This window comes from Poromitra crassiceps, assembly GCF_964638095.1.
Source record: "Poromitra crassiceps genome assembly, chromosome: 16".
In the NCBI taxonomy this organism is placed as follows: Eukaryota; Metazoa; Chordata; class Actinopteri; order Beryciformes; family Melamphaidae; genus Poromitra; species Poromitra crassiceps.
Window position 1 is genome coordinate 29,418,980 of NC_139645.1, and position 13,180 is coordinate 29,432,159.

The 13,180-nt window shown below is 41.6% G+C and overlaps 1 protein-coding gene across 1 annotated transcript in view; it reads left to right on the top strand.

The window, feature by feature from the left end:
• Window positions 1-1,744, top strand: part of LOC310791572 (asc-type amino acid transporter 1-like) — a gene marked incomplete at both ends in the record, with an annotated part of 85,396 nt that extends 83,652 nt beyond the window's left edge. Inside the window, 3 exons of the mRNA XM_083653239.1 lie at window positions 1-146; window positions 665-842; window positions 1,644-1,744. The exon at window positions 1-146 is cut by the window's left edge and continues 4 nt beyond it. Of these exons, the coding sequence (XP_083509365.1) occupies window positions 1-146; window positions 665-842; window positions 1,644-1,744 (425 nt within the window). The remainder of the gene's footprint in view (window positions 147-664; window positions 843-1,643) is intronic.
• Window positions 1,745-13,180: the final 11,436 nt, after the last annotated feature.

The following is a 13,180-nucleotide window of genomic DNA, read 5'->3' on the forward strand; positions in this document are numbered from 1 at the left end:
GTGCCACCATAGTGATCATGTGTATTGGAGAGACACACAACCTGATCAACTTTGTTTCCTTCATCAACTACCTGTCGTACGGGGTGACTATCGCCAGGCTCCTCTACCTCCGCTGGAAGAAACCCAACCTCATGAGACCCATCAAGGTACAACAGCCTGCCAATAGAGAGGCAAAGTGACCCCCCTACTTCCTGCTTCGGCACTGTACCAGAGATTTATATCTGCCATTTATTTTCCCATAGACATTTTGTAAAATGCCAAACCAAACGGTTCAGCTATATTTAGAATCGGGAGAGACCATACAACATTTCACTCTGACCAAAACTTTAAAAAACTACATTGAAAAAATATTTTCTTTAAATCCGCAATTTTTTTTAACGTTTTGGTCAGAGTAAGGGGGAAGTGCTTGTGTCTGGACAGACTGGATGTAGACTGCTGAGTTGTGGGCGGCGACATACAACCACAATGTGGTATTTCTAGTTCTATATATATACACGCAAGCAGAAATAATGTGCAGACATGTTTTATCCTATTGAGATATGAATGTGTGTGCATCCCAGATGGAGTTGCAAAGAAGAAAATAGAAATAGTGTTGAAAAGTGTGTTTTGTTGTTGTTTGCAGGTGATCATGTTGATATGTGTGTTTTGTTGTTGTTTTTCGCAGGTAAACATGTTGATTCCCATCAGCTACATGCTGTTCTGGGCGGTGCTGCTAGGCTTCAGTCTGTACTCTGAGCCGGTGGTTTGCGGTCTGGGAATGGTCATCATGCTGACCGGCGTCCCCGTCTACTTCCTGGGTGTTCAATGGAAGAAAAAACCCAAATGGGTCTACAGAGTGGTCGGTGAGTCGGTCTGCACCATGGGCCTGTAGCTTTAGGTCATCAGAAGAGTGATTCTTCTCTCTTGTGCGGAGATTAACTTAGCTTAGTGCAGGGGTGGCCAAACTACGGCCCGCGGGCCAACTGCGGCCCGCTGCCCGTTTTTATGTGGCCCGCCATAAATTTAGCACAAAAAAAAGAAAAGAAAATTGTGCTAAAAACGTTTTTCTGTTTTAAAGTTTAAAATGGAAAACGAAAACGGGAAAAAAACGGAAAAACAAAAAAAGAAAGAAAAAGAAAGAAAAACAAAAAAACTGATTCCCCCCATTTAGTTTTTTCTATTTAAAACCATTGAAAAGGGGTTATACTTGACTACCCTGACCTGGTCTATTTATAAAAAAACATTTAATACTAATGTTATGTTAAATTATCTCTGTCTTAACCTGTTGGCACAGGAAAAGTTTGAAAAATTTGAAAACATACAGAAATACCCATTGTAATAGGTGAGCACATCAATAAACTATGTGTCATATATTTATTTAGGTAGAAATTGAATTTTTGATGGCACAAGGGTTTTCTGGTCCAATTTTTTTTCCGCGAAAACTATTGTTTGAAAAATATTGTTTGGCCCGCAACTCTTTATATTTTTCTGTATGCGGCCCACAACCAAAAAAGTTTGGCCACCCCTGGCTTAGTGGTTGACTTAAAAATCATATTTAAATCCGGAAATAAGGTACAGGTTGTAAAAAAAAACCTGAATTCTCCTTTAACTGTATTACCCCTCTCTGTCCAGTAAAAGTGCTGTTCTTGTCTGTTGTGTTGCAGAGAGAGTCACCTACATGGGCCAGAAGGTGTGTTACGTGGTGTTTCCTCAGGAAGACCCTTCAGAGACCGAATGCCTCACCGCCTCCAAAGCCGAAGACTGAGCACTGCGGTCAACCAAGAGCTCCCTCCTTCCTGCCAATACTCCATACCTTTTCATTACTTTCTCCCCTTTTACGTTTGGTCAGTTCCTGAATGGTGAAGAGATGGCTTCACCCTTGTTCTTGTCCAGATGCAATTTGAATGGATCTGTGTTGACCCCCAGTATAAAGGGAGTGGATGGTCATATGGAGGTTCAGACATCCAGCTAAGACAGATCTTTATTTGTTGGATTGTTGGTACCGTCCACCCCTTCCCCCTCAGCAGAATCTCAAGTCTACTCTGTCATGTGGAACTTCTCCCTTCTCCTCATTCAAGGAGCCTTCATCTTTTAAAATTCTGCTTTCATTTCCGAGATTGGTACTTTTTTTTAGTCAAACAAAATACTTGCGCTATTGTGCCTTATTGAAATGTGGGAGCATTGTATTTTGCTATGTTGGATTGGCCTGTGTGGTTAGTTTGCGTGTGTAATACATTTTGCTGAATAACGTTTATGGGGGGAATATACAGGGATTTGACTGCACTTAGCAATACTCTTCTATTACTGCAGCTGCTCTGTTTAACTCTCCACATAATGTTGGTCTAGTTTGGATGCTCTGTGTCTTTAGCTATCTCATGCCCATTCCTTCTGCTTGACACGCCCTGTGCTCTTGTTCGTTACTCTTTGCATTGAGACACTGCATGAAATAGGCCACGCCCATCACGGGGGAAAGTGCTCCATTCACTTCCATACACCATCGTCATTTTCCTTGAATTAAATATAGCTAAAAGCTGTTGTGTTGCACAGACAACAAATGTAAAAAAAATCGACAATTAAAGATTTTTTGTACTCCCGAGCAAAACAAGGAAGCCATTGAGAATTTGCGAGAAGAACAATGTGGATCTAGCTGTCAAGGAAGTAAGTTGGAGTGTTCATCTTCTGTATATAAGATCTTTGTGTGCAACACGTGACATAGGAGAACACCAGGATTGGTGGGGGAGTTTCTATTTCCCCCCGTTTTGGGCGTGGTCTCTGAATGATGACGTGCTCTGCAGTGTCTCTATCCCTTCTCTTTCTCCTCTGAGAGATGCTCCAGGTGCCTTCATGTTAATATTAGACAGAGCAGCCACACTTATGACACGTCCTCATCTTCACTGTCTTTTCTATCAATATTTTCAAGACAGAGAGACAGGAGGAGGGGGAGAAATGACACTTTTGTTTCTGTCAACTGGAAGAAGAATAGCCATCTCTAAAGAACAAGCTGTGTCTTTAGAACACAGGCTGGCTATTCTTAAAGGTTTTCAAGTCTTTTTCAGCTCTCTTTGTCTCTTCCTTTGCTTTCTGAGTTGAGCCCCATTTGTATTGAGCTTGATGTTTGGAAATGTTCTCATACCACTGTGAACTTTGTCAAGGTGCTCTTAACATCATGATACAGTACTTACCACTAAACATGCTGTGTTTAACATCATGATACAGTACTTACCACTAAACATGCTGTGTTTAACATTAGCAGAAGTCATATTGACAGATAGATGGATGTTATTTGAACCATCCGCAGATTTTTAGGCTGCTTTCTCACTGGGAACGATTGCTTTCGTTCCGTTCCGTTCCGTGCCCGGGCACGATTGCCTTCCTTCCCTCTCCCCTCTCCCCCGCTGGTCAGCTTTTACATTACATTTCTTCCGCGCTCGGTAATGGAACAGAGTGCACTTGCATCATCAACTACGCCTGGAGTGTATCCTCACCCGTGTGTTGTCTAGACTCTATGTGGTTCGGAACAGTAGGCGTTCACATTCGCAAGTGTTCCGCCAAAGCGGTACACTTGCGAATGTGGGGAGAAGTGTGCTGGGGAACGGTACTGGGGTGCCAGTGAGAAAGCACCCTTAGACAGATTTCTAAGCTGAACATACGCATGATACAGTACTTAGTTACCACTAAACATGCTGTGTTTAACATTAGCATAAGCCATATTGACAGATAGATGGATGTTATTTGAGAAATGTTTGCTATTTGCTGGCAGTGGATGCCCTGTTTCCACATCTACAGCACTTGATTTCCCAGAGGCACCTCATCACTATGATGACCCTTGTCCCATTGACTTACTATGGTCCCATTGACTTACTATGGTCACATTGACTTACTATGGTCCCATTGACTTACTATGGTCACATTGACTTACTATGGTCCCTTGGACCTACTGACTTCCTTTGGTCTCATTGACCTATTGGAGTCCCACCAACTTTGTGTGGCCTCATTGACTTACTGGTCCCATTGACATATTGTGGTTTTTATAAATGTTTATTGTAACAGGGCACCCTTGAAAATGAGAGCTTGCTCTCAAGGGCCTCACCCTGTATAAATAAAGGTCAAATAAAATATGGTCCCACTGACATTATGGTCCCATTCACTTATTGTGGTCCCATTGACTTCCTGTGGCCTCACTGACTTCATAAGGCCATAATGACTGATTATGCTCCCACTGACTTACTATGGGCCCATGTACGTATCATATCATGGTCCCGCTGACCTACTGTGGTCCTATGAACTTACTATTGACTTTATCCAGCCCCATTGACTTGTTATGGTCCAAGTGACTCATTATGGTCCTATGGACTTTCTATGGTCCCATGACTTACTATGGCCACACTGACTTACTGTGGTCCCATGACTTATTATGGCCCCAATGAATTACGCTGGTACAACTGAATTATGGTCAAGTTGACTTCCTGTTGTCCCATTGACTTACTACAGTAGGGTTGTAGTGACTTAATATGGTACCACTAACTTATTTTTGTGCCATATGACTTACTATGATCCAGCGGATAAATTGGTGTTCAGGTGTGTTTAAATCCAACCCAGTTAGCCTATATATCAGGTTTAAGGGGATACGCCAACATTTTGGGAGTTTAGGCCATTATCATATTGTCAATGGTTTTATTTTCAATCTGCGTGCCCTACAAAGAGCGGTAGACATCGCTGCTACTTAGCTAGCGCTACAACGGGGGTGACCGGTACAGCTGCATACTCCCATTCAGTCGCCTAAAATACACATTGCAACAGCGCCACAAACACTCACATTTACATGTTGTGACTCGTGTACTCACCAATTGATGAAATAATAATCCAAATTTCAGTGAAACGGTGATTTTGATAGTAAATCCACACACCGAACTAAACAGATTAGCCAAACTAAGCAAGAGTAACTCAAGTTACTTCCTTGTTTGCCATGAGGCGCTGTACACAGCGCATTTGCGAATCTAACTAACTGGATGGCTGTGCCTCACAGTGCACTGTATGCAGAGTGATGGTAAAGGTATTTATCTTGTTTATGTATGGGCAATATGGCAAATATGTGAATCTCTCAAAAAGTTGGCCTATCCCTTTAAACATTTGTCCATAGGCTGGTTGTGTTGTAAGTTGACCTGAACACATGTATGCTGGTTGTGTTGTATGTTGACCTGAACACATGTAGGCTGGTTGTGTTGTATGTTGAACTGAACACATGTAGGCTGGGTGTGTTGTATGTTGAACTGAACACATGTAGGCTGGTTGTGTTGTATGTTGAACTGAACACATGTAGGCTGATTGTGTTGTATGTTGACCTGAACACATGTAGTAGGCTGGTTGTGTTGTATGTTGAACTGCACACATGTAGGCTGGTTGTGTTGTATGTTGACCTGAACACATGTAGACTGGTTGTGTTGTATGTTGAACTGAACACATGTAGGCTGGTTGTGTTGTATGTTGAACTGAACACATGTAGGCTGGTTGTGTTGTATGTTGACCTGAACACATGTAGACTGATTGTGTTGTATGTTGAACTGAACACATGTAGGCTGATTGTGTTGTATGTTGAACTGAACACATGTAGGCTGGTTGTGTTGTATGTTGAACTGAACACATGTAGGTTTGGGCCAGTGCCCTTTTAAACATGAAGCAAAAATAGCAGGTTGGAGGAGGGACTGCACTTTCTGTCCTGTCCCAGTGCTGTGCATGCTGGGATTTTCCCCTGCATTAAATCCACAAAGGAGACGCACACACTCCAAACTAATGGTGCATTCCAGTTGTACTGGGAACTAGGAATTTCACAGTTGAATGACGTCACACCCAGTAAAACAGTCGCAAAAGCAGCCAGGGTTAGCTCTAGCCAGGTCAATGCATTACGCAGTATTTTGCACATACAAACACGGTAGCAAGATAGATACAATGTAGACAGTACCGTGTGTACAAGTGATTTAATTAGACAAATAAGACAGAAGTACTAATAAACTACTATTACTACCGTTTTCACTACTGTTGAAGCACGGAGCTGCCATTTTGGATTTTGAGTTCAGAGCAGGAAAACCCAGTTCAGGTAACTCACGGGGGGCGTTCCCGTCAAGTGAGCTGGTAAATTCCTAGTTCCCAGAACAACTGGAAGGCGGCATAAGATGGCTACAAACACGTGGTTCCTGTGCCGGGTCCAGGTGCCCGTTAGCTCAGTTCAGATGTGTAAATACTGTGTAAACAACAAACTGTTGAAAACGCGTCAGGGACTCATGGAAAGTCACATTCCTCAGACGTGTTGGGATACATTTACATACTGTACCAATTATGATGATGTTATTGGTGTCATTCTGTTTTGTAAAAGAGTGTGAAAATGTAAATGGATAACAATGTAATAGCATATTAAATCAACTGAGAATCAGCAAGACTTGTCTTTGTATGTACACCAAACGATTGAGATGACGGGAGCGCGCCACAACTCCAGCAAAACGCTCATGGTCTCATTCCCACATTGGACATTTGTCTACGACAGCTAGTGAACTCCTAGCCTGGTAAACCATCCGCTCATGTCAACTCACTTTTCTTTTTTGTTTTTCTTTCTGCGGGACCGGGGCTGCAGGTGTTTTCAGAAATTCCATAGTGCACCAATCAGGGAGCCGTCTCGTAGTTGACATCGTAACCGGCCAATCATCGGCAAAGCAGTAATGGCTGCTCCCAGGGCTTTGCGGCTCGAGCAGTAACATCAACGTTCGTCAAGTTTAGACAGCGATAAGTGCAGTTATGGTAGAAATAGACTCAATAACAACAATGACACAACAACAGGACACAGGAGTATGCAACAGCGGAGTTTCTACGTTTTTACTGATCTTCCAAGTGGATTTTGGATTTTGATTTAACTGATTGGCTTAAGGACTGGATTTGGCGACACTGATTGGCTGAAGGAGGCAAGTACTCACACCCACTGAAATAACTCCAAATTCCAATCATGGAAGTTTGAAACCATCATTAGTGTTTTGCTTGCACCTGTGTTTATCCTGCCTTTTTGACACAAAATGGCCCCCATGAGAAGGGTCTATTGTTGAATCACGCATGCGTTTGTGTTGAGCAGCAGCAGGCAGCTGAATGAAGCCTGTGAGTGACACAGGTGAATGTAATCACCTGTTCAGGTAGGATTCTGATTGAATGATGATGTGTGGCTGTGATGGAAGTCACACAGATGTTAATGTCTTGGGAAGTTAAATTGCTCCAACTACACTGTAACACCCGGGACACATCCTGCATGAGCAGCATGTGTTTGGTGGAACCTGTTGGTTTTCATTTCGGCGGCCATGTTAGCAGGTTAGAGCAGCCACACACAGCCTTATATATGTATATACAGCCTGTATGTACACATGCATGTACAGCCTTATATGTGTGTATATATATATATATATATATATATATATATATATATATATATATATATATATATATATATATATATATATATATATACACACACAGTATATATATAATATATATATACACAGTATATAAATATATAGGGATGTCCCGATATCACTTTTTTGCTGACCGAGTACGAGTACTGGCATCTGGGTACTTGCCGATACCGAATACCGATACAGAGTATTAATTGGGTTGACAACGTTGTTTTCTTTATCCCTTATGGTTAATTAAAAGATAACTATTAAATATTATGGGTTTTAGTCATTTTCTTTAGTATATATCTGCAGAAGTACCTAGTTTTCACAAGACCACACAAATTTCACATAATGGCTATACTTGATTGTCTCTTCTCTTGATGCCTTATAATCAAAAGTTTCTGATTAAATAAGGAAATAAGGTTTCCCATTAAATAAAGTATGCTATGAATCAACCATTTGAACCACATATCTGTGCATTTCCTTTGTATTTGTTCTGCTGGTCTATTTTCATTCAAACATTAAACTAGAGGTAGAGGTTCCTCATGTTCATTATGTTCATAGTTAGATTACTACTTTAATGTTTATTGTAAAAACGAACTTTATCGTGCTTTTATTTTGAAGGAAAAACAAATAAACCGGAAGTGAAATTGTAAAAATTGTGCTAATTTCACAGACATTAACGTTTAGGCCTTACGTTCCACTTTTAAAACGTTAAACTTTAAGGCAGTATGGATTACGGGACACGTAGCACGTATTACAGCGATCTGGTAAGCCTTTGCTTGTTCCACAGCACTGTGTTGTGTGCTAGAAGAGCAACTAATGTTAACCTGTAAATTGAACAGAAAGTGTTCGATCTTGTTGCAGGCTACGCGGCTAACTGCTAGTAGTCTGACCTCAGACAGTGAATGGGCGAGTGATGCGGTGCAGGCATCAGCTGATTACTGACCTGATAGCTTTTTATTTCTCCTCACAAAGCGCTCCAGGCAGAGATGCTAACAAACACACTGTCATAGTGAACACTACAGCCAAGCTTCTCTGCTGTGTGAGCCATAGGTGTAAAGTGGTATCGAGTACAGCAAAATAGGCCAGTATCGGGACAACCCTAAAATCATTATGATAATTATGATTATATGATTATTAATATTTGTTTTACAAAATTCATGGCAGTAGAGCATTAGTAGTAGAGCATCAATCCCCCTTTTCAAACGTGTGAAAATTAAATGCTGTCAGTTATTATAGGCATACGGTAGTTTGCATTGTTGGCTACCAGGCAGCTAAAGTTAGCATATGAATGTTAGCCATCCCTCAATCGTGTTGCTTAGCTACATGTCATGTAGCTGTTATGGCAGTGAGCTGTTTTTACCACCACCATCACAGGTCATACTGTAGTTAGCAAAACCGTCAATTCCATTTGATGTCTCCAGTTCAAGATGCAGTCCTCTAAAATAATTAACATTGTGGATATAGTCTTTTTATGTGAATAACATTTTGGGTGAAGCGAGATTTAGCTAAAAGTAGCAGCAGTGAAGCTAGTGTAGACGTGAGTGACTAAGCTAATAACCATAACAGCACAAATAAGTGGTGATCCACTTCCAGAGAAAATGAAAATGAATATTAATGAAAATCTACAAAGGGTGCGTTGGTAAATAGTCAGTAGTAGCCTAAAGAGTTCATAGCGCAAAAAGCCACAAACGGGACTGACCCGCTTCAAACTGACTTTAACACCTTTAACTTTAACAATGGCAGTTTACTGAGCGGGTGAGTTTAGCAACAACAATCCCGTTGGGTTAGGGTTATTTTGTATTAGAGCATCAGATTTGATTGACAAGCCAACTAGATGATGTCGCCGTGTGTTTTCTGTGGTGCATGGGGGCCTGGCAGACGTTAAAGCAGCCTCATCAGTCAGGAGAGCAACGTTCACCTAATGTCAGTCAAGACCATTGACCTATATATAATGGACCAACATAGCTCATTGACTTTGACACAGCAAAATGAAGCTCACTTCCGGATATTGTTTGATTTTGTTTGATTGGTTGAATGAATGAATGCTACACGGAAGTACGAGGGGAGGGGGCGGCTGCCCCTAGCGGCTGCCGGGGGAGTTTCCGAATTTGCTCTGTCTCCCTTATCGCCGTAATGCATTATGGGTAGTCAGCTACTTTGGCTAATGTATCGGCTAACGCTACTTACTTTACATTGCAGTAAAACGGCACTGAATGACCAAATTGATTTAACTTTTAACCATTTCGAGTAACACTGTTTCCATACGGACCCCCAGCGTTGGTTAGTTGTTTATAACGTGACTCTATTTAAAACATTATAACGTACTCCAGGTTTCTGTGCTGAATCCAATGGTCTGAATGTCTGAATACAGAGAAGGCTTAAGGCTTTGTCTAACGGTATAAATAACGTTAAATGGTCCGCCATGTTATGGACGTTAGATGTATGGTATCTATATAGTTACGTGTGTCTACTAACATTATTAAAATATCATAAAGTAACGCTATTTTCTGATAATTTGCTCAACTATTACTTGCTACCTGATGCCTTGCGGCACATTGCTGCCTCTACCGGTCGGAAGTATTACTGTTCTTATTATCCGATATTTGTCGTCAATTTTCCTCAAAATGGGGCTATCATTTGGAAAACGGAGCGCGTTAGAGCATGAAAAAGACTTGAAATTGTTTTTTCAGACCATACACTAATTTGGAAAGTGTTTATTTATGACCTAGACCGAGAGAGAAGTTGGCTCGTTTCCCATATAGTTGAATGGATGTTCCCGGGAGTGCTACACAAGCTGCGACCCCCACTGGCCATTTGAAAGAATGCAATTTCCGCATAGGCGTCAAAAATAGGCAGGCTGAAATGCCCACTGGTCAAGACACAGAAGCAGCAGCAGCAGCAGCAGCAGCAGCAGTGTAGCTACCACAAAAGCATCTCCTGAGGCTGATACAGTGTAGCTACCACACAAGCATCTCCTGAGGCTGATACAGTGTAGCTACCACACAAGCATCTCCTGAGGCTGATACAGTGTAGCTACCACACAAGCATCTCCTGAGGCTGATACAGTGTAGCTACCACACAAGCATCTCCTGAGGCTGATACAGTGTAGCTACCACACAAACATCTCCTGAGGCTGATACAGTGTAGCTACCACACAAACATCTCCTGAGGCTGATACAGTGTAGCTACCACACAAACATCTCCTGAGGCTGATACAGTGTAGCTACCACACAAGCATCTCCTGAGGCTGATACAGTGTAGCTACCACACAAGCATCTCCTGAGGCTGATACAGTGTAGCTACCACACAAACATCTCCTGAGGCTGATACAGTGTAGCTTCCACACAAACATCTCCTGAGGCTGATACACTAATGACAGCTAAAAACTAGTTCTTCCACCTGGTTAATTTGTTCCCCACTCACTGGTTCAAAGCAACCCGGACTAAACACAAGAGCGCCAGTGCATCTGATGCACTCATGCAGTGCATCATGAGTAGAAGACGGGAGAAGGGAGCAAAACAAACACTGCGGCGTGCACATGTGTACAGTACCTGCGCGCTGCGTCGTGACATACGTCGTCATAACAACATCACATTTATCAACAGCTGGCCCCGGTTTGCCTATCTCCTTCGGTACGTAGGCTACTCTCATCTGTAGAATGAAATGTTCAACAGCTTGCTGCCTCATCTGCTGCTCATATTGGGCACATTCTTGTTAAATAATTATTTGATAGTAGCACCAGAAATCCCAATATCGCAGGTGGTGTTGCTCCATGTCCGTGTTTTGCGGATTCACTTGTGTTGTTCAGTCAGCCCTCACTCAGCCAGACCAGCCTGCTGGAGAGGAGAGATTTCCCTTCTCTATTCTGTCCAATAGACGAGTGACTGTTTCGACCATGTGATATTGTTCAGAAAGTTTGCTGCGCTTGTGACAAATTGCTGTGTGAAAGAAAACCAAACCAAATGAAAATCACAACAATGTTGCAACTTCACCCCCCGAATCGCACCGAGTCCACCAGCTTATATGTGAAAGAGACCTTATACACTCAGAAAAGTAATTCATTGACCAAGTAAATATAACAGTATTATAATGACAACTTCACCCAATAAAATGACTCTTAATCAATATGGTTATTATTTGAGTTGATCATATCATAATCCATGAGTAAAACACCAACTAATGTTTATATATAATATTGACATATAATAGTGAGATTATTTCGTTAAAATAAATGGTTATTTTAATGACAGATTTCATTGATTAAATATTTGTAATCATTATTGTATGTTTCAATGAAAAAATTATAATGTTAAGAACTAGATGTATTGGTCATATTGCTTAAAGATTTTGGTAAGCTGGCGGAAGTGACATCATTTATCTGTTGAGAGCCCAGCCACATGGACAGAGGACATTTTGAGCTGGCTGCTTGAAGCTTTTTGCCACCCAACATTTTCCTCTTCTTGCAGCACATCAATGTAAGTAACTTTAAACATATTCAAGCCACTGTTTGCTAAAACGAATTTGCCTTGTGTGACTGGCTTAATTCCAACATTTTATTCGTGCTGCTGAGGTCTTGCTGCTGCACGTTAGGCTGGTGCTTTCTGCATTTCCGTGTTTTCTCTTGGGGTTAATCAGTTTTAATGGGCGCGAGAAAGTAGTTAATTATTCCCCGTTGGCAGAAAAGATTTGCGTTGGTCCAGAGGTAGGTGCATGCTGTCAGCACGGTACTGAGAGATAATGTCGGGTTGAGAAAGCAACGCCAGGAGTACCGAGTTAACACAGGTTTCCTCACGGCTTTGAAGTGAAAGCGCTTGGCTTGGCTTCACTACAGAGTCTGCGTGGACATGGTCTTCCCACGTGCTGCAGCACACACGGTAATGAGCAGAGTACGAACGCCAATCTATCTTTTTATTTTCGCCTGTATATCGGCTATTTCTGCCCCATATAACGTTATAACATCACGTGGTGGATGTGAAGAAACACCGCGGGGATATTACTGTCTTTCAAAGGCTGTAGCAGACTCATTTTTGAAACTGTAGTGAGGAGCCTTATACCACATGAAACTAAGACCCACTGCATCCAATGTGGTCGAGCTTGTGGGGTTTCCAATGCTCCAAAGTTAGGCATTTTGGCGTTTTTTTGTATGTAAGACAAGGCTAGATGCAGCACACACATTTAGACAGTAAATCAAGAGTTTATAGTAGGGCTGCACAATTAATTGTATTTTCATCGTCAGAAAATGTCTGTCTTTTATTCATATCAAATGAAATATTGAGTGTGTGGTTCATTCACTCTTTGCAAAAACAAATGCACATTTCTCCAGCCAGGAGGCTGTGTGTGGCAGGACACTGCACATGCATTTTTTCAAATCTGTTTAAAGGAAATGCTTGGCACATATGAACATTAGACCAAATAAAATAAAACAAAGTAATACTCTTTAAAGACACAGTAACTGTATTCAGAATACACACCAATTTAAACTTTAACTGTAATGGAATACAGTCATATTTTGTATTTTAAATACATGTATTCTGTTACTCCCCAGCTCTGAACCTTTGCTTTGGAGGAAACCCTGTCGAGGAGGCGTTGAGGAGGCCAGGACCAGCAGTACAAAGGTCAGCACAGTTTTAGAATTGTAGGGTGTATTCAAAGCAATCACACTCCAGTAGGGGTGTCACGATACACTCAGTTCATGATAGGATACATGATATTGGGTTCACGATAACGATACAATATTTTAACAATATTTTTTTGCAATCGCTTTGTAT